The sequence below is a fragment of the Pristiophorus japonicus genome, chromosome 2, assembly GCF_044704955.1.
Source record: "Pristiophorus japonicus isolate sPriJap1 chromosome 2, sPriJap1.hap1, whole genome shotgun sequence".
Lineage (NCBI taxonomy): Eukaryota > Metazoa > Chordata > Chondrichthyes > Pristiophoridae > Pristiophorus > Pristiophorus japonicus.
Window position 1 is genome coordinate 16,683,672 of NC_091978.1, and position 22,698 is coordinate 16,706,369.

At 48.2% G+C, this 22,698-nt stretch overlaps 1 protein-coding gene across 3 annotated transcripts in view; it reads right to left on the reverse strand.

Moving 5' to 3' along the window:
- Positions 1-22,698, reverse strand: part of LOC139236054 (dedicator of cytokinesis protein 2-like) — a 1,544,097-nt gene that overhangs the window by 336,416 nt on the left and 1,184,983 nt on the right. For all 3 annotated transcript variants that reach the window (XM_070866795.1, XM_070866794.1, XM_070866796.1), the window contains 2 exons: positions 10,926-11,004; positions 6,653-6,753 (listed from right to left, as the gene is read on the reverse strand). In XM_070866795.1, the coding sequence (XP_070722896.1) occupies positions 6,653-6,753; positions 10,926-11,004 (180 nt within the window). The remainder of the gene's footprint in view (positions 1-6,652; positions 6,754-10,925; positions 11,005-22,698) is intronic.

A 22,698-nucleotide genomic window follows, 5' to 3' on the forward strand; every position in this document is an offset into this window, starting at 1 on the left:
GACCGGCCCGAGGACTGTGGCTGCAGGAGTTACAGCAGGGTGACGAGGAGGAGGCAGCCGATCGAGGAGAAAGGTTATATTGGTGAGTAGGATTTTGACCGACCGCGTTCTGCACAAGTGCCACCCGGCGGCCGGGAATGGTGTCGGACGAGGGGTGGTTCCGGATAAGGGAGTCCCGGATAAGAGAGGTTCAAGCTGTACCTTAAATCTGTGCCCTCTAGTTACTGATCCTTCAGTCAATGGAAACAGTTTCTCCTCATTTACTCTATCAAAACCGTTCATGATTTTGAACACCTCTATCAAATCTCCCCCTCAACCTTCTCAGCTCTAAGGAGAACGACCCCAGTTCTTCTAGCCGCTCCGCCTAACAGAACTCTCTCATCCCTGGTACCATTCTAGTAAATCTCCTCTGTACCCTATCTAAGTACTTGACACTCTTCCTAAAGTGTGATGCCCAGAATTGGACACAATTCTCCAACTGGGGCTTAACCTTTGAAGATAATTCCCTTGCATTTGTAGTCTGTGCCTCTATTTATAAAGCTAAGGGTCCCATACGCTTTTTTAACACCCATATCTGTCATGTATCACTAGATATGCCACCAGAGGGTACAACTATGGGAAACTTGTATACCAGCTGTATGCTCACCAAGGTGTGCCACCAGAGGGCACTGCAGTGGGAGACTTGTAGATTACCTGTCGAGGTGGGCCAGGCCTAGTATAAAAGGCAGGCCACCATGTGTGATCCTCACTCTGTTGTTAAATGGACTAAGTTCAAGTACAATACATTGCCTCGTGGAGTCATTATCAGAGCATCTAAAGACATAACAATTGGCGAGGGGATTAAGGAGTTTCATGCGAAAATGGCTAACCTTGGCACGTTGCAGCAGTTCGCCGATGGTGATGATTGGGGCGCCTTTGTGGAGAGGATCGATTATTTCTTCACAGCAAACGACCTGGCAGGTGACAACCCGGCCACACTGGCTGATAAGCGCAGAGCTATCCTGCTAACCAGTTGTGGGCCCACCGTCTATGGTCTCATCAGGAACTTGCTGGCACCAGTGAAGACAATGACCAAGACATACGAGGAGCTTGTAACACTGATCCGAGGATAACTCAAGCCCAAAGAGAGCATCCTCACAGCTAGACACCGGTTTTATACCCACCGACGGCCCGAAGTCCAGGAAATCGCGAAAGATGCTGCAGACCTCAGGAGGTTGGCGGCACCGTGTGATTTCAGCGACCACCTCACCGAAGCACTGCGGGATATCTTTGTCATCGGAATTGGCCACGAAGGCCTTCTTCAAAGGCTACTATCTGCGGATACCACAGTCACACTGCAGAAGGCCATCAGCATGAGCCAGGCATTCATGTCCTCGACCTGTGGTTCTAGATGGATGACTCATCCTCAGAACTCAAACCCGGCAAGTACTGTACACAGAATGGCGCCTTTTAGAGGCTAGACTGTAGAACGTGAATCTCCTCAGGGGAGAGAGAACAGGCCCCCGAGTACTTTAACTCAGAGTCCGTCAAGGTGGGCTAATCGAGCAGTACCATACTGGCGTTGTGGAGGGAATCATAGTGCTCACCAGAGCCATTTTAAGAACTATGTGAGTAAAGGCTGCAGCACAAAGGGCCACCTACAGCGCATGTGTAAAAGATATATGACTCACTGTATTGATGAAGAGTCTGCAGATGGCCATGAATCCAACGTGGATTATGAAGCGATAGTCAGAGTGGCAGCTCAGCCCAACAATGAGGTGTATGGCATGTTCCCCATTGAGGATGAAAGTTGAGGGACCATTTCCCATTTCTCGGGAGTCTCCTATCAACAAGAGCAGACACTGATGACGAGATCCAACGCCACCTCCAGTCCGCCAGTGCAGCCTTCGGCCGCCTGAGGAAAAGAGTGTTTGAAGGCCAGACCCTCAAAACTGCCACCAAGTTTATGGTCTACAGGGCTGTAGTAATACCTGCCCTCCTATATGGCTCAGAGACATGGACCATGTACAGTAGAGATCTCAAGTTGCTGGAGAAATATCACCAACGATGTCTCCGCAAAATTCCCTGGGAGGACAGGCGCACTAACGTCAGCGTCCTCATTCAGGCTAACATCCCCAGCATTGAAGCACTGACCACACTCGATCAGCTCCGCTGGGCAGGCCACATCGTCCGCATGCCAGACACGAGACTTCCCAAAGCAAGTGCTCTACTCGGAGCTCCTTCACGGCAAACGAGCCAAAGGTGGGCAGTGGAAATGCTACAAGGACACCCTCAAAGCCTCCCTGATAAAGTGCGACATCCCCACTGACATCTGGGAGTCCCTGGCTCAAGGCTGCACTAAGTGGAGGAAGTGCATCTGAGAGGGCGCAGAGCACCTCGAGTCTCAACGCCGAGAGCATGCAGAAATCAAACGCAGGCAGTGGAAAGAGTGTGTGGCAAACCAGTCCCACCCACCCCTTCCCTCAACGACTATCTGTCCCACCTGTGACAGAGTCTGTGGCTCTCGTACTGTTCAGCCACCTAAGAACTCACTTCAGGAGTGGAAACAAGTCTTCCTCGATCCCAAGGGACTGCCTATGATGATGATGATCCAGTCTTCATGGAAGTGGACACAGGTGCGAGCCAGTCAGTAATGAATCAAGAAGCCTTTGAGAGGCTATGGGACAATCAAGCTGAACGACCCAAGTTGGTCCCGGTTCAGGCAAAGCTGCGCACCTATATCAATGAACTTATCCCAGTCGTTGGTAGTGCGGATGCAAAGGTACTCCATGATGGCGCGGTGCACAAGTTATCACTGAGGATTGTTGCAGGTAATGGACCACCGCTACTCGGAAGAAGGTGGATGGAGAAGATCCATTGCAGCTGGGAAGATTTCACCCCTCCAGCGATCGACGTCCCCCGTGCTCAGAGGCAAAGCAAGCCCTCACCTGAGGTTGGATCCGGCACCAGAGAGCAGACCAGCAAAGCACCTGAGTCACAGACCGCTCAGCACGACTGCGTGGTGATGATCCAGCTGGGGCGACTTGAACGCACCTTCCGGGCTCCAGTGGCAGGATTCCGGAGGAAGAAAATCGATCGAAAGGCGACGTCCCAGCTTCGGTGATGGAACCCGGGGAGAAGAGGATCACAGCAGTCGACATCGTGGATGGAAGAAAGATGGCGCTCAAACCACGAGGTGACGCGCTGAAGAAAAAGATGGCGGCGGCCAGACCACGAGGTGCAGCGCTGATGGAGCAACATGTGGTACCAAGCGAAGAAGAGGATTGGGGTAAAGATAGCAAGGCCCTCTTAAAGCAATCCACCACACTTAAAAGGACAGTTCCACATTCTCAATCAATGTAATAGCAACTGTGAGTCAAATGTAAAGCTTGTAATTGATGATCAGAGTTTTCTATACATAATAAGCAAAGAAAAATCGTGCAATTGCGATCGGAGATACAGTTTATTTACAATGAGTAATGAAACGTTGTGCGATGTAGGATTTCAACTGTATTCAGTTAATATAGTGGGCAAACACCCATCGGGAGCACACAGGTCCAGCGGGCTACCCAATGCTGTAGCCTGTGTCCCTGGGACCAAAGTGATGCACCACGGAGTGTGACCACAAGCAGCTAATATAGACAAGCTGCAGAGCAAGCGATCTCAGGAGGGCAACGGCACCGGTATCGATACCCTGCCCCTGATCGGCTCCAACTCTCAGGCACCCGATGGCACCAACTGTCACAGGCCTGAAAGAGCAAACCGCGCTAAGGCGCAGCCCCCAGACCCTATCCCCGCTAAGGCTACACCCGGGAACGAAGGGTCACCCGCAACGGTCCTCCCAAATGGGACTGGGACCAGCCAGGATCCTAACCCAAAGAACGCCCAGGCAAGCGAGTCAGCAGTTCCTTGCGCACTGCCAGACGACTGCCCCTCAGGGAGCAGCAGCGACCCGGGGCGCAATGAAAGGACAGGGAGGTCACAGGCATCTGTGAACCTGCCCGACGCCAGGAGCAACGGCAAAGGCCCCGAGAGCAGGCAACTTGAGTCAACCGGGTTCCCACTGCCAGCACTGGGCACTGCGCCACCACCAGACTACCGGGACACCACCCAGCAGTTCTGGAATTAGTTTGTCCTCACGCACCGGTGCTGACACCAGCACTGAGTCTGAATATGTATCAAAAATGTACCTCACCAGTCAAGTGTACTTGCCTCACAACTGTACCACAAATGTATATGAATGTAACTAGCCACCGGCATAACCTATATGTGGGGGGGGGGGGGAAAGAGAATGAAGGTGGTCATGGACTCACAAACACCACCAGCACCTTACTACCAACGAAACACCACCTACTCACCCAAGATGGAAATGACCACCCAACGCTCAACCAGACAGAGCACAGTCAATGCATGAAGGCGATTTGCACTAAGGACTTGGGGGAGAGTGATGTCATGTATCTAGACATGTTACTGCCTGTACTATTACATATGATGTGCCACCAGAGGGCACTACTATGGGAAACTTGTACATCAGTTGTATGGTCACTAAGGTGTGCTACCAGAGGGCACTGCAGTGGGAGACTTGTAGGTTACCTGTACATGTGGGCCAGGTCTAGTATAAAAGGCAGGTCACCATGTGTGATCCTCACTCTGGAGTTACGTTAAATGGACTAAGGTCACTACAATTCACGTACAATATATTGCCTCGTGGAGTCATTATCAGAGCATCTAAAGACATAACAACATCAACTTGTCCTGTCACCGTCAAAGATTTGTGTACATACACCCTCAGGTCTCATTCAGTTTATATTGCCTCTCCTCATTCTTCCAACCAATACTTCATACTTCGTTCCGTTAAATTTCATCTGCCATGTGTCTGCCCATTTCACCAGACCTAAAGTCTGCTACCATTCTCCCCACTACATTTCTGAGTGTCGTGTCATCCGCAGACTGTGAAATAATCTCCTATATATAGACCTGATCAGGCTTGAAGTCTATCAGTTTGGAAAGACTGATGTCAAATCTAGTCCAGATATTAAGTTTTATATTGAATCCTTCGAGTACAGCAGAAGTGGCAACTTTAACGCTTCCATCTTCTTTCTACCTATTCTCGCCTCTGAGTCTGAAACTTGTGGCCTGACAACTCTCGCTCCTGAGACTTGAGTACATAATCTAGGCTGAGACTCCCAGCGTTGCACTATCGGAGGTGCAGTCTTTTGAATGAGATGTTAAACCGAGGTTCTGTTTGCCCAATCAGATCCCATGGCATTATTCGAAGAAGAGCAGTGGAGTTTTCCCTGGTGTCCTGGCCAATATTTATCTCTCAAGCAACATCACTAAATTAGATTAGCTGGTCATTATCATTGCTGTTTGTGGGACCTTGCTGTGCGCCAATTGGCTGCCGTGTTTCATGGAATCATACTTCATATAAAGAGGTCATTCGGCCCATCATGCCTGTGCCAGCTATGAAAAAGTTATCCAATTATTTGCAGAAGTCACTTATAGTTATAATGGGCCCAAGTTTCCACACGATAAAAAAACGGGTGCCCCTCCAAGCTGGGCGCCCGTTTTTCGCGCCTAAAACGGCGCCTAAAAAAACCCTCGCGATTCTGGAGAGCCCTGCAGCTCCTTGTCTGCCTGGCGCGGCGCCCAGGGGGGCGGAGCCTACACTCGCGCCGATTTTGTAAGTGGGAGGGGGCGGGTACTATTTAAATTCATTTTTTTCCTGCCGGCAACGCTGCGCGTGCGCGTTGGAGCGTTCGCGCACGCGCAGTGTGAAAAAAACATTGGCACTCGGCCATTTTTGTAGTTCTTTGTAGCTGTTTAATTTTTGAACATTTTTTAAATAAAAGCACATTGCCATCAGCACATCAGCACTTGCAGCCTTCTCACTGTCTCCTTCCCCCCCCCCCCCACTCCCCCCGCGGGAAGAACGGGTGCCTCAGGCTGACTGCAGCATTCTCCGTGCCTTCACACAGGTAGGAAGATGGTTTATTTAATCTTTTCTTTGCTTATAAATGTTTATTCAGGTTGGATTTATTTGTATAATATTTGTAGAAGTATAAATAAGGATTTATTGTCGAATTTAATGAGTTCCCTTCCCCCCCACCTCATTCTGGGCGCCTAATTTGTAACCTGCGCCTGATTTTTTAATGTGTAGAACAGGTTTTTTCAGTTCTACAAAAATCTTCACTTGCTCCATTCTAAGTTAGTTTGGAGTACGTTTTCACCGTGGAAACTTTGAAATCAGGCGTCAGTGGCCGGACACGCCCCCTTTTGAAGAAAAAATTCTGTTCCAAAGTAGAACTGTTCTACCTGACTAGAACTGCAGAAAAAAAAATGTGGAGAATTGCGATTTCTAAGATAGTCCGTTCTCCACCAGTTGCTCCTAAAAATCAGGCGCAAATCATGTGGAAACTTGGGCCCAATGATTCTCATAATTCTAGCACTTTGCCCAACAGAAGATATCCTAGAACAAAGATATGCCATTTGACCAATCAAGCCCATTCATTCCAAAGGCCATGCGGAATATGCCCCGTCATGGAGTCCCTAAGCTGCTTAGCTTCCTGAGGAGGGGTTGTGCTGAGGCTCTACCCACCCACCCACACAGATCAATGAAGCCGAGCTGAGACCTTGCACACTGACAACGTAAAGTCACAATGAAGCTGCTCACTTGCATATGATGGCCGTGCGCTTGGCATTTGAGAAGTTCTCCAGTTGCAAAGATTCCTGGATAAGGAAGGCCACTGTGAGGTGAAAATAATTGTTCCAAAGCTGTGGTGAGGAGAAAAAAAAAAGAAACACAAGATTGAAATGTTACAAAACAGGAGTGATATTAACAGCACGATGCCTCGCTGAATGTTTCCCAGTGTCTGGATTTGCTCTGTTGACTGCATGTATTTAAGAAGACACTGCTCTTGCAAAGAAACTGAACCACTTCCACCTCACCACCACCTCTCTCGCCCTTGCCACGGTCTCTAAATTGTCAGACTGCTTGTCTGACATCCAGTTCCGGATGAGCAGAAATTTTCTTTAATTAACTATTGTGAAGACTGAAGCCATTATTTTCGGTCCCCGCCACAAACTCCATTCCCCAGCAATTGATTCCAACCCTTTCCCCAACTTCTGTCTGAAGCCGAACCACACTATTCACAATCTTAGTGACATATTTGATCCGGGAATGAGCTTCTGATGACATATCCACACCGTAACTAAGACCGCCTATTTCCACCTCTGTAACATCGCCCATCTCCGCCCCTTGCCTCAGCTCATCTGCTGCTGAAACCTTCGTCCATGCCTTGGTTACACTGGACTTGACTATTCCAACGCACTTCTGGTTGGCCTCCCACATTCTACCCTATGTAAACTTGAGGTGATCCAAAACTCAGCTGCCCATGTCCTAACTCGCACCAAGTCCCGCTCATCCTGTGCTCACTGACCTGCATTGGCTTCCGGTTAAGCAACATCTCGATTTTGAAATTCTCATCCTTGTTATCAAATCCCTCCATGACCTAACCCCTCCCTATCTCTGCAATCTCCTCCAGCTCCACAAACCTCTGAGATGTCTGCGCTCCTCTAATTCTGGTCTCTTGACCATCCCTGATTTTAATTGTTCAACCATTGGCGGCCGTGCCTTCAGCTGCCTGGGTCTGGAATTCCCTCCCTAAACCTCTCTGCCTCGCTACCTCTATTTCCTTCTTCAAGACCAAGCTTTTGGTCATCTGCCCTAATTTCTTCTTATGTGGTTTGTTGTCAAATTTTGTTTTATAACACACCTATGAAGCGCCTTCGGACTTTTTACTGTGTTAAACGCACTATATAAAGACAAATTTTTGTTGTTCACATCACATTCATACAAGGCCATCTATTTTGTGTTGAGTTCAAGTATCAGGAATTTAAGTTATGAGTAATGGTTGAGGAAGTTTGGGAAAAATAAGATAACTTTGAAGCGATTTAGTTGAAGTTTTCAAGATTATCAAGGGGGTTGACAGAGTTAGACCAGGCAAACTGCTCACTGCTTGGAAGGATTCAAATACAAGGGGCCACGAGATGGAATTAGTTGTAGGAAAGCCAAATTACGCAGAACTGTTTTCATCTAATGCACAATGAAGTTGTAGGAAAGTTATTGAAGGGAATGGTATAAATTAGATGAATTTCTGGAGATAGAAAGGACTAAGAACGTCAAATTTCCTTTAGGGAAGGAAACTTGCCGTCCTTATCCGGTCTGGACCTATATCTGACTCCAGACCCACAGGAAAGTGGTTGACTCTTAACTGCCCCTCTGAAATGGCCCAACAAGTCACCAAACCGCTATGACAAAGTCCGCACTGTGGGAGCACCTTCAGCACACGGACTGCAGCGGTTCAAGAAGGCGGCTCACCACCACCTTCTCGAGGGCAATTAGGGATGGGCAATAAGTGCCGGTCTTGCCAGTGACGTCCCCATCCCATGAACATATGTAAGAAAAAAAGTGGTGAGAAAATGAATGGTTAGGGATTGAGGTTTATCAAGAGATGGACTTGTTGGATCTAATGCCATTTCCCCCATTCTTAAAACAGTAATTTCATCTGAACTAGCTCATTTTCCAGGCAGTCAGTTCTTGGGAGTGCTTACACAGAAAATCCTATATAAAAGTGGCACATTGGTTCGTGAGGATGATTTGTGATGGCCGATGCTTGATCTGTTTCAGTGCAAGTGTTAGTTGCTTGGTCCAGTTTTATTATTCATTTGTAGAAACAATAAAAGAAAATACTCTGATCTGTAACTCCATCAAGCCAGTGAGTCATGAACTGTGTCATCAGACTCTATTTAATTATCTGATAAATTGGCTTTTAAGAAGATTAGATACTTGGCTATTTTGGGTTCAATGCAGCTCAGCCCTTCTTTCAACTGGCTTTAAGGCTACCTATACCAAATGAGTTGGAACAATCTCAGTCAAGTTAGTTTACATCGGATTTACATCACAGAAACAGGTACATACCGGCGTTTGTGCTCCACACGAGCCTCCTCCCACCCTACTTCATCTCACCCTGTCCGCATATCCTTCTATTCCTTTCTCCCTCATGTGTTTATCTAGCTTGTGCCTGCCTTCTCAGGGGGCGTAAAAGATCCCTTGGCACTCTTTCGAAGAAGAGCAGGGGAATTATCCCCGGTGTCCTGGGCCAATATTTATCCCTCATCATCATAGGCGGTCCCTCGCATCGAGGAGGACTTGCTTCCGTGCCAAAAAGGGATGAGTTCAATGAATTCACAGGTGTTTCAATGAAGGACCTAATATTCCAGGTCGCGAACTACATGTTGAAGGGTGGAAGATGCCTGTGCGTGGATGTTTTTAACGTGGGGTGGCCGTTGCACACCAGCCACCACACGGGCTTGACAGAGCTAGGTCTTGGTCCAGTGGCAAGGGTCAACCAGGATGACTGGAGACCAGCTCTGCTGCACGGGCCTAGTGCACAAACATATCTCAGTGTGGGCTGGCCCCTGCTGCCCCCTGGGTCCTCACTTCTTCTGGGCCCCGATCACTCCCTCAATCAACATAACAAAAATAGATTATCTGGTCCTTATCACATTGCTGTATGTGGGAGCTTGCTGTGCGCAAGTTGACTGCCGCGTTTCCTGCATTACAACAGTGACTACACTTCAAAAGCGCTTTGGGACGTCCGGTGGTCATGAAAGGCGCTGTATAAATGCAAGTCTTTTTTTTCTTTTTTCCCCTTTAAATGCATCTATGCTATTTGCCTCAACTACTCCTTGTGGCAGCGAGTTCCTCAATCTATCCAGTTCCAGCAGCAACCATCAGCATGTTGACGATTGTCAGAGCTCACGTAACCTTCCTCCACACCGTTCCTAGTTCCCAGTGTGCCTGGTACCACCTCAAAAAAAAAACACCGCCCCCAAACTTTCCATCTGAATGAAGGAGGGCACAGGCTGGTTTGTGAAGTGGATCAAAATTCACACCGCCCCTTCGGTTGTAAGCTTGAAGTAGAAGCCTGTGGTTGAGGCAGAGTTGAGGGAGCTTTGCTCAGGCACCTAACCATGCTGTCCCTGGCATGGGAGAGCTTGCTGCTAACATCGGGGGGTTCAAAATCCAGTCCCGCCGTTTCTGAGGCGGTGACACCAGCTGAGTGCCGATTTTAACGGCGGGCAGGAGGTGCCGCCTCAAGCTGCAAAATTCAGTTTTGCCACCCAAAGAAGAGCGAGCAGCACTAAAAGAGGCATTGCACACTCATTCTCGGGCACCAACGGAGCGGCATCTCAGGAGGCCGACCGAACTTCCCCACTGTCGGCTGCCGGCACGCGAGTTAAAATTAATGAAAAAAAATCAAGTTTCCAACACTTTCCCTCACCCACACCCACACTTCCCCACTGATCCCATTAATACATAAATGCTAAAAAAAAAAGAAACATAACCACCCCGGGATCCCCGATGTCCCGTCACCTTTCCCAGGCTGGACGGACGCCTGCCGGTAAGGCCACCGTACTCACCTAATTTCGGAGCATCGGCGGCACGGGGGCGTTGCGCGCTCGATGACGTCACCACGTGGCCGAGCACGCAGGGGTATGTCTTGACCACCACCACCGCCCAACTAAATTTAGCGTGAGGCCAGGAACCCGGTTGACACTGAGGGCAAGTACTTAGCCGCCCGTTAGCAACCCCTCTCCGACGGAAACAGGCGGCGTAAGAAACCAATTTTCGACCCCCGGGTGCCTGACATGGAGAGAGCGACACTTCCTTACACTACCAATGATTAGCATAAAAATTCACAGGCGCCAAAAAAGAATTAAAAAATACTATGACTTGCCAGCAATTTACCAGACAACACTGCCTCTTTGCTTAGCGGGCAGTGATCTAAGCTGACTGACAGGCCTGTTCTGGGTAACCCTGGTGTCAAGTGTACATTCCCTATCCCTCCTCCTGCGCAGTTCGTGGTTCCATCTGAACATACCTGGAGCTCAAAACTCATGCTGTTCAAAAACATTTTGTTCAACGTCTCTGCATACTGGTTGATGGCACGTAGGAAAACCCTGCAGGGAACAGAACGAACAATTCATTACCAAAAATATCCTCAACTTATGCAACAACAGAAAGCTCCTGAAATCACAGGTATGAAAGGGGAAAACAAAAGAAATGTTTCTGCTCCAGGTAGAGCTGCAAAAAAGCAATCAAATAGGCTAATGGAATGTTTGGCCTTTATCTCAATGGGGGATTGGAATACAGAGCGGAGGAAGTAATGCATCAGTGGTACAGAGCCTTAGTCAGAACCCCCATCTGCCATAACTGTGTTCAGCTCTGAGCACCGCACCTCAGGAAGGATATATCAGCCCAGGAGGGGGTACAGTGCAGAATCACCAGAATGATCCAATAGGAAAAGGAAGAGGCCATTCAGCCCCTCGAGCCTATTCTGTCATTCAATGAGATCACAGATGATCTGTGATCTAACTCCGTATACCTGTCTTTGCCCCATAATCCCTTAATACCTTTGGTTAACAGAAAACGATCAATCTCCGATTTAAAATTAACAAACGACCTAGCATCGGTTGCCGTTTGCGGGAGAGAATTGCAAAATTCTACCACCCTTTGCATGTAGAAGTGTTTCCTAAATTTACTCCTGAAAGGACTGGTTCTAATTTATAGACTAGGCGCCCTAGTCCTCGGCTTCCCAACCGGCGGAAATAGTTTTTCTCTTTTGACCCCATCAGTTTATTGCAAGGGGGATAGAGTATAAAAGCAGAGAAATCCCGCCACAACTGTACAGGGTATTGGTGAGGCCACACCTGGAGTACTGCGTACAGTTTTGGTCTCCGTATTTAAGGAAGGATATACTTGCATTGGAGGCTGTTCAGAGAAGGTTCACTCGGTTGATTCCGGAGATGAAGAGAGTGACATGACAATAGGTTGAGTAGGTTGGGCTTATACACAGAGGAGGAGGAATTTCTTCTCTCAGAGGGTTGTAAATCTATCGAATTCTCTGCCCCAGAAAGCTGTGGAGGCTGGGTCATTGAATATATTTAAGGTGGAGACAGACAGATTTTTTGAGCAATAATGGGATAAGGGGTTATGGGGAGCGGGCAGGAAAGTGGAGCTGAGTCCATGATCAGATCAGCCATGATCTTATTGAATGGAGGAGCAGACTTGGGGGGGGGGGCAAATAGCCGACTCCTGCTCCTATTTCTTATGTTCTTATGTACCAGGGCTTAAAGGGTTCAATTGTGAAGAAGAGGTTGCATACACTTGGTTTGCATTCCCTTGCGCATAGAAGATTGAGGGACAATCATATTGAGGCGTTTGAAATGATAAAGGGCTTCGTTAGAGTAGATACAGAGAAACTCTTTGATGGGGGAAACAAGCAAACATAACCTTATATTTAGAACTTAGCTATTCAGGAGTGAAATCAGGAAAAATGTTTCCACTCAAATGTCAGCTGTGGCTCAGTGGATAGCACACTTGCCTCTGAGTCAGAAGGTTGTGGGTTCAAGTTCCACTCCAGCGACTTGAGCACAAAAATCTAGGCTGACACTCCAGTGCAGTGCTGAGGGAGTGCTGCACTGTTGAAGGTGCCGTCTTTCAGATGAGACGTTAAACCGAGGTCCCCGTCTGCCCTCTCAGGTGGATGTAAAAGTTCCCATGGCACTACTTTGAAAAATAGCAGGGAAGTTATCCCTGGTGTCATGGCCAATATTTATGCCTCAATCAATCTAACAAAAACAGATTATCTGGTCATTATCACATTGCTGTTTGTGGGAGCTTGCTGTGTGCAAGTTGGTTGTCGCGTTTCCCACATTACAACAGTGACTACACTCCAAAATTACTTTATTGGCCGTAAATCACATTGAGACGTCCAATGGTCATGAAAGGCGCTATATAAATGCAAGTCTTTCTTTTTGAGTATGGAGCTCTCTCCCCAATAAGCTGTGGACATGAGGACAATTGACATTTTCAAGACTGAGATTGATAGATTTTTGTTAAGAACATAAGAAATAGGAGCAGGAGTAGGTCCTTTGGCCCATCGAGCCTGCTCCGCTATTCAATAAGATCATGGCTGATCATCGACCTCAATTCCACTTTCCTGCCTGATCTCCATATCCCTTGATTTCCCTAGACTCCAAAAATCTATCGGTCTCAGCCTTGAATATATTCAGAGACTCAGCATCTACAGCCCTCTGGCGTAAGGAATTCCAAAGATTTACAACCCTCTGAGTAAAGAAATTCCTCCTCATCTCTGTCTTAAATGGCCTACCCCTTACCCTGAGACAGTGCCCCCTGGTTCTAGAGTCTACAGCCAGGGGGAACAAACATTTCAGCCTCTACCCTGTCAATTAAGTACAGGTTGAACCTCCCTTATCCAGAACCCTCTGGACCTGGCCAGTTCTGGATAAGGGATTTTTCCGGACGTGGGGTGGTCACGTTAAATTGGACGGTTCAGGTACTGAGCAACGGGATATCGGGGCTGGCTGACTTGGGGCTGGGAGTGTGGCAGAGAGATTGTGGGGGGGGGGGGGCGGTGGATCGTGGGTTCAGGCCAGCGATTGCGGGAGTCGGCCGCGAGGAAGGACTTCAATTTGTTCATGTCAGAGTTCTGCACATGCGTCACCCAGTGGCCGGGAATGGTTCTGGTTGAGGGGTGGTTCTGGATAAGGGAGTTCTGGATAAGGGAGGTTCAACCTGTAATGGCATCAAGGGATATGGAGCAAAGGCAGGGAAATAGAATTGAGGTATCAGAATGAGCTAATAGAATTGATGGAAGCGTGTTGAGCGGCTGAATGGCCTACAGCTATTCCTATGTTCCTGGATAATTAGTTGTTCATTTTTGATTGGAGCTTTGCAGGAGGCCAGTGCTGATAAAGTCAGAGTGCGAAGGAGAGGGGGAGGTTGAAGAGAAAGGCCACGATGCTGCTTGTCCACACAATTTAGAGGTTTGGTCTTCAAATCTGCCTTTGAGCTTTGGGCCCGCCCACAGAGAGGTTATTGGATCATGCCTGGGGCCTGCAGCTTCAGAATATACTAAGACCAGTACAGCAAACTGCTGGCTCACACCTGCTTTGATGTGAGAAGAAGCAATTGGACAGGAACTTTTCTGAATGCACCTGACAACACACCAAAAGTACTTCATTGGCAGCAAAGCTTCATTTTTATGTTCATGGGATTTGGCGTTGTTGGCAAGGCCAGCACTTACTGTCCATTCTCAATTGTCTTTGAGAAGGTGGTGGTGAGCTGTTAGTTCAGAGTCAACCACATTGCTGTGGGCCTGGACTGGGTAAAGGCAGATTTCCTTCCCTAAAGGACATTAGTGAACCAGATGGGTTTTTACAACAATTCAGTAGTTTCATGGTTACTGATACTAATGTTTTATTTCAGATTTATTTAATTAACTGAATTTAAATTCTCCAGCTGCCTGGTTTCTACATTGTCCCAATCTGGGAACATTGAGGGTCCGACCAAGGGAATGCTCCTACCACTGCCCACTTAAGATCAGTTCACTGAACAGAGACGGGAGTTGAACCAGGTTCCTTCCATCCCAAGGTGACTCAGCTTCACACCAACCGTTGCATTTTACTCGCTGAGCCATCGGGGCAGCTTGGACTCATTACTCAGCATAAACCAGCACAAGTCAGGAGTGTGATGGAATACTCTCCACTTGCCTGGATGAGTGCAGCTCCAACAACACACAAGAAGCTCGACACCATCCAGGACAAAGCAGCTGCCTTGATCGGCACCCCATCCATCACCTTCAACATCGTGGTTGCCGTGTGTACCGTCGACATCAACAATTTGTAGTTATATAGCCACTTTAAAATAGTGAAACGTCCCAAGGCGCTTCACAGGAGTATTATGAGATAAAGTATTTGAAACTGAGCCGCATAAGGAGAAATTAGCGCAGGTGACCAAACGCTTGGTCAATGAGGTAGGTTTTAAGGAGCGTCTTGAAGGAGGAAAGAGAGGTAGAGAGGCGGAGAGGTTTAGGCAGGGGGTTCCAGAGCTTGGGGCCTAGGCAACAGAAGGCACGGCCACCAATGGTTGAGCGATTATAATCAGAGATGCTCAAGAGAGCAGAATTAGAGGAGCGCAGGCATCTCGGGGGCTTGTGGGGCTGGAGCAGTTTACAGAGATCGGGAGGAGTGAGGCCATGGAGGGATTTGAAAACAAGGATGAGAATTTTGAAATCGAGGCATTGCATAACTGAAAGCCAATGTAGGTCAGCGAGTACAGGGGTGATGGGTGAGTGGGACTTGGTGCGAGTTAGGACACGGGCAGCAGAGTTTTGAATCACTAGTTTACATAGGGTAGAATGAGTGAGGCCAGCCAGGAGTGCTTTGGAATAGTCAAGTCTAGAGGTAACAAAGGCATGGATAACAAGATGCACTGCAGCAACTCGCCAAGGCTTCTTCGACAGCGCCTCCCAAACCCACAACATTTACCATCTATAAGGACAAGAGGCAGCCTCCAAGTTGCCCTCCAAGTCACACACCATCCTGACTTGGAAATATATCCCTGTTCCTTCATTGTCGCTGGGTCAAAATCCTGGAACTCCCTCCCTAACAGCTCTGTGGGAGCACCTTCACCACACGGTTCAAGAAGGCGGCTCACTGTCATCTTTTCAAGGACAATGAGGGATGGGCAATGAATGCTTGCCATGCCAGTGACGCCCACATCCCGTGAATGAGCACCTGTTTCTGTGCTGCAAATGCTATATAACTTACATTTATTTATACATTATATACGGAACCTCACAATTGAAAGACTCTTGGCCAATGTTAACACTCTGTTATAGTGGATAGAAAGGGCCTATTTCCCTTAGCGGAGGGGTCAACAACTAGGTGGCATAAATTAAAAGTAATTGGTGGAAGGATTAGAGTTGATTTGAGGAGAAATTTTTCACCCAGAGGGTGGTGGGGGTCTGGAACTCACTGCCTGAAAGGATGGTAGAGGCAGAAACCCTCACCACATTTAAAAAGTACTTGGATATGCACGTGAAGTGTGGTAACCTACAGGGCTACAGACCTAGATCTGGAAAGTGTGATTAGTCTGGATCAATCTTTGTTGACTGGCGCGGACACGATGGACCGAAATGGCCTCCTTCCGTGCTGTAAATTTCTATGATTCTATGTTGTTTCCGTCTATTTCCTGTTGACTGTGAGCATCTCTTTGTTTGAACAGTGAATGCTGCTGGCGTCACTGAGGGAACTGGCTTGCACAGCGTGACACAGCTGAATTAGCTTGTACACACAGCAGAAATTACATGATTTGCTGAACCACCCTAAGTTAATTATTAGATCTGATGCTGTTAATTCAACTCCTCCACGCCGTGGGCACAGGAACTCCTCTCAGTCAATCCCCCAGATGATGTAATTGGATCTCACCGAGGACAAAGTAATAACAAACACAAGAATAAAAACCTACGGAACTCAGACAGAAAAATAAACACATGTATGCCTCCACTGGCTTAAACATTCACTCCCTCCACCACCGCCGTACTGTGGCTGCAATGTGTACCATCTACAGGATGTACTGCAGCAACTCGCCAAGGCTTCTTCGGCAGCACCTCCCAAACCCATGCTCGCCACCATCTAGATGGACAAGGGCAGCAGTCATATGGGAACACCACCACTTCCAAGTTCCCCTCCAAGTCACACACCATCCCGACAAGGAAATATATCGCCGTTCCTTCATCGTCCAAATCCTGGAGCCCACTCCCTAACAGCTCTGTGGGAGTTCCTTCACGACACGGAATGCAGCGGTTCAAGAAGGCGGCTCACCATCACCTTCTCAAGGGCAATTAGGGATAGGCAATAAATGCCGGCCTTGCTAGCGACGCCCACATCCCACGAATGAATTTTTATTTTTTGAAGAACACAATATTGAGGTTAACCACAGACTTGGTTGAGCTTTTGTGCCCCCTTTCTCACTTGGTCTTGTAATCTCCTGTGTTTCATTTAAATTACAGCGCAGACTACTGGGCACCAACGAAACGACCACACGAGGAAGGCCTTGATTAATACTGTGCGACTGTTCTACAGGTTGTGTCGTCTATTTTACCCGAGGAGACCATTGCAGGCGAGGCCGGTTCTGACCCAACGTCCGCAAGTCTACAACCCAGCACGGGCCACCAACAAGGGCAACCCACCCACCCACCCGACCAACGGCCCCCGCCCCGCTCCATCCAACCTCTTCCCCCCGGCCCCCCACCTGCCCCCAGGCAATGACACTGATGCACCCAACGCTCCACCCTACACGGGGGTCTGGATATTGAAGCTGAGCACTCCTTTAGACGGAGCACTTCGCTGTGTAACCCGCATGGTGAAGTGCAGAAACTTCCTGTTTGACCACACTGCAGATTGTCTTAATGGTTGTGTTCTATCAAAGCCTGTGGGGACATGACCTGATTTCACATTGAAATGTATGATTTAATTATCAAGCCTCACTTCCCTTAAACATTGGAATATTTGGTAGAGATTAAGGCAGCAGAAAGCTCTTCAGAACTATTTAGTGTCATGTGAATGCTTGTGGGTCAATATTACAAGTGCAGATGTGATCTGATTTTCAATTTCATTTTTATTTTTCTCAAAATTGTACCTGTGGGTCCTCCAACCCAAGACAGCATTCGTGGTAGGCAATGGAAGTGTGAGCATCTGTTTTTGTAGCTCCCAATGTCAGGTGAGTGGGCAAATGCATGGCAGATGAAGTATAATGTGGATAAATGTGAGTTTATCCACTTTGGTGGTAAAAACAGAGAGACAGACTATTATCTGAATGGTAACAGATTAGGAAAAGGGGAGGTGCAACGAGATCTGGGTGTCATGGTACATCAGTCATTGAAGGTTGGCATGCAGGTACAGCAGGCGGTTAAGAAAGCAAATGGCATGTTGGCCTTCATAGCGAGGCGATTTGAGTACAAGGGCAGGGAGGTGTTGCTACAGTTGTACAGGGCCTTGGTGAGGCCACACCTGGAGTATTGTGTACAGTTTTGGTCTCCTAACTTGAGGAAGGACATTCTTGCTATTGAGAGAGTGCAGCGAAAGTTCACCAGACTGATTCCCGGGATGGCGGGACTGACCTATCAAGAAAGACTGGATCAACTGGGCTTGTATTCACTGGAGTTCAGAAGAATGAGAGGGGACCTCATAGAAACATTTAAAATTCTGACGGGTTTAGACAGGTTAGATCCAGGAAGAATGTTCCCAATGTTGGGGAAGTCCAGAACCAGGGGTCACAGTCTAAGGATAAGGGGTAAGCCATTTAGGACCGAGATGAGGAGAAACTTCTTCACCCAGAGAGTGGTGAACCTGTGGAATTCTCCACCACAGAAAGTAGTTGAGGCCAATTCACTAAATATATTCAAAAGGGAGTTAGATGAAGTCCTTACTACTCAGGGGATCAAGGGGTATAGCGAGAAAGCAGGAAGGGGGTACTGAAGTTTCATGTTCAGCCATGAACTCATTGAATGGCGGTGCAGGCTAGAAGGGCTGAATGGCCTACTCCTGCACCTATTTTCTATGTTTCTATGTTTCTAACCTCCGCCCATATTTTGTTCCCTTTCCTCCATTGTATTTCTTTGTTTCCCATGGCAGCTGGTAATTATTCTGCCAGTCACACCCTATCTAGACTCATCTTTTGTTTCCTAAGTTGTGCCATCACCATCTCAATTTGTCCCATCATCCTTTTTGTCTCTCAAATCTCTCCTGCCCTTCACCCTATCACAAACCTCCCCCTTTCACTGGCCCCTGCACTTCCTTAAGAATCTGTTACATTTCGAACTTTCGTCAGTTCTGACCAAGAGTCATCGACCTGAAACGTTAACTCTGTTTCTCTCCACAGATGCTGCGTGACCCGCTGAGATTTCCAGCATTTTCTGTTTCTATTTCAGATTCCAGCATCCGCAGTATTTTGCTCTTATGCAGTAAAGGTCTCTCCACTCTGCCCTAATAACGGGCCTCAAACGCCAGTCTCGAGAAAACTGCCTTCTACTGTACCATAGATTTCATAGAATCATAGGAATTTACAGCACAGAAGGAGGCCATTCAGCCCATCATGTCTGTGCTGGCCGAAAACGAGCTATCCAGCCTAACCCCCCTTTCCAGCTCTTGATCTGTAGCCCTGCAGGTTACGGCACTTCAAGTGCATATCCAAGTACTTTTTAAATGCGATGAGGGTTTCTGCCTCTACCACCTTTTCAGGCAGTGATTTCTAGACCCCCACCACACTCTGGGTGAAAAGTTCTCAAATCCCTTTTAAACCTCCCCCCCCCAATTACTTTAAATCTATGCCCCCTGGTTATTGGCCTCACTGCTAAGGGAAATAGGTCCTTTCTATCCACTCTATCTAGGCCCTTAATAATTTTACACACCTCAAATAAATCTCCCCCTCAGCCTCCTCTGTTCCAAAGAAAACAATCCCAGCCTATCCAATCTTTCCTCATAGATAAAATTCTCCAGTCCTGGTAACATCCTTGTAAATCTCCTCTGTACCCTCTCCAGTGCAATCACATCTTTCTACCAGTTTCCATATTGAACACCCAACCATTTTTGTTATTTCTCTGAGTTTTTTAATTTGTTCTCATGATGTGGATGTCGCTGGCAAGGCATTGCCCATTCCTGGTTTCTATGATGTTTTGATACGACTGAGTGCTTTCCTGATGGAAGTTAAGCATCAACTGCATTGGTGTGGGACTGGAGTCACATGTAGGCTAGTCCGGTTAAGGACAGCGGAATTCTATCCCTTAAGGGCATTAGCGAAAACAGTTACTAAGCACTTCAACAACATCTTCACAGGAGCATTATCAGACAAAATTTGACATGGAGGTTTGAAGCAAAATGTGAAAGGAGGAGAGAGAAGTCGAGAAATTGAGGTTTAAGGAGTGAATTCAAGGGGGCGGAAATTTCCTCCGGGGCCCACTAACAGGGTACAATGGTGTTTTCACCTGGGGGAGGGGTGCGCTCCGAGAAATTGCCCTGGAGGTTTGGGACTGGCACTGTCACGCCCCACGATTAGCGCCCCGGGCTGTCGCACATCCGGCAATGACGTCATCGCCATGAGCGCTGAACCCTCACTGCTTCGCAGCGTTCCCTTGATACCCCGCAGGTGAAATGATCCTGCGGGCCACGAGCCTGGCGCGGGCACAGATGTCAACGCCAGGGCGCCCCTTAAAGAGGAGGCCTTTAGTGCCCCGGGTCGCCATTTTCATTTGTCCGCCGACTCTTCTGTCAGCCCGACAATGGCGGACCCTCTCGACGGCCCAGCCGGCATCATGCAGCCCGGCACTCCGTTTTGCGTGCCGGGCTGCTGGCCCGTTCGATCACCTTCCTGGTGGCCTCGTGGTGGCCACCAAAGGGCCTGCAGAGTGCGCAGCGCTCCGCTCCTTTAATTGACAGGGAGGGTCGTCGTAGCACGTCAGCGCTATGCTGAGCATCTGCGTAGCACTGGCCTCCTCTGGGCGGCCTAATTACTTGTCAGGGGCGGGACTTCAGGGCCGGGTGCAGGAAGTCCTGGCCTCGGAAGGTTACCACCCCCAATTGGGGTGAAGGGCATTTTTCCAGCCCCGAGTGACTGGGGCCCAGACAGTAGCCAATGCTGGGCAAACAAAATCGGGGGTGCACAAGAGGCCAGAGTTGGAGGAAGGCAGATATCTTGGAGGGCTGTGGGGCTGGAGAAGGTTACAGAGATAAGGTGAGGCAAGGCCATGGAGAGATCTGAAAAAATCGAGGCATTGCTGGAACGGAAGCCAATGTAGGTCAACAAGCGCAGGGGTAAAGAGGACTTGGTGAGAGTTAGAATATGGGGCAGCAGAGTTTTGGATGAACTCAAGTTTATGGACTCTGGATGACAGGAGGCTGGCCAGAAGAGCAGAGTAGCTGCATTACTTTCGGAGTGTAGTTACTGTTATTATATAGGCAAATGTGGTAACCAGGTCATGCACAGCAAGATCCCACGAAACAGGACACAAAATGAATGGCCAGTTAATCTGTTTTGGTGCAATTGGCTGAGCAATAAAAGTTGGTCGGAAAATTGGGAGAAATCTCCTGCTTGCCATGGGTTCGTCTAATTCCATCTTAGAGGGCAGACAGGTTCTCAGCCTGGGGTACCTCTGCCAACCCAGTGCTCTCTCAGTACTGTCAACCTCTAGAAATAAAAACTGTCTGCATTACTACCAACTGTGCGACTGTCAATGGCAAACAAGATGCCCACATAAAACCTTTAAAAGAAAGACTTGCATTTCTATAGCGCCTTTCACGACCAATGGACATCCCAAAGCATTTTACAGCCAATGAATGTGGGAATCGCGGCAGCCAATTTGCGCACAGAAAGATCCCACAAACAGCAACAATGACCAGATAATCTGTTTTAGTGATTTTGATTGAGGGATAAATATTGGCCAGGACACCGGGGATAACTCCCCTGTTCTTCTTCAAAATAGTGCCATGGGACCCTTTACATCCACTTGAAAGGGCAGGCGGGGCCTCGGTTTAACGTCTCATCCGAAAGACAGCACCTCCGACAGCGCATCGCTCCCTCAGCACTGCACTGGGAGTGTCAGCCTAGATTTCTGTGTCAAGTCTCTGGAGTGGGACTTGAAACCACGTCCTTCTGACTCAGAGCCGAGGGTGCTACCAAAAATATAAACATTATAATTCAGAGTACATATCATCCACGTGTTTATTATCGTGGCTCTGGCAGATGTGGGTTTTGTGGTGACATCAGCGTGCGCAATAGTTGCTTCTGGGTGCTGCACTGAGAATTAGTGCAGATTAAGCAGAAATATTTTGACAAAGGCAACCAAAGCAGACATGCTTTTTCAACCAACTGCTCACCCTCTGGCTATTGTTGCTGGAATTATCAACTCAAACTGTCGCTCTTCCGAAGCACTTGAAACTGTTGGTCCGCTGCAATTGGCTTGATATCAAAGTAATTCTATGTCTAATGCTCGTACAATGTTAAATCATTAAATGATAGAAATCAACAGTGATTGTTTCCTAACCCTTTCACTGCATGAGTCTGTCAGAACATATACCTTTAGAGCGAAAAAGGTGAGCATTCCATGGACCGCACCTCCCAAACCCACAAGCTCCACCGCCTAGAAGCACAAGGGCAACACGTAAAGAAAGACTTGCATTTCTATAGCGCCTTTCACGACCACCAGACATCCCAAAGCGCTTTACAGCCAATGAAGTATTTTTGGAGCGTAGTCACTGTTGTAATGTGGGAAAGGTGCATGAGAACACCATCACCTCCCAGTTCCCCTCCAAGTCACGCTCCATCCTGACTTGGAAATATAAGTGCAGCTCCAACAACACTCAAGAAGCTCGACACCATCCAGGACAAAGCAGCCCCTGCTTGATTGGCACCCCATCCACCACTTTCAACATTCACACCCTCCACCGCCGGCGCTCCGTGGCTGCAATGTGTGACATCTACAAGATGTACTGCAGCAACTTACCAAGGCTGATTCGACAGCATCTCCCGAACCCACCATCTCTACCACTTAGCAGGACAAAGGCAACAGGCACACGGGAGCACCATCACCTCCACGTTCCAGTCCAAGTCACACACCAAGTCAAAATCCTGGAACTCCCTCCCTAACGGCACTGTGGGAGCACCTTCACCACACGGACTGCAACAGTTCAAGAAGGCAGCTCACCACCACCTTCTCAAGGGCAATTAGGGATGGGCAATAAATGCCGCTTTTGTCAGCGACACCCACATCCCATGACTGAATTTAAAAAGGA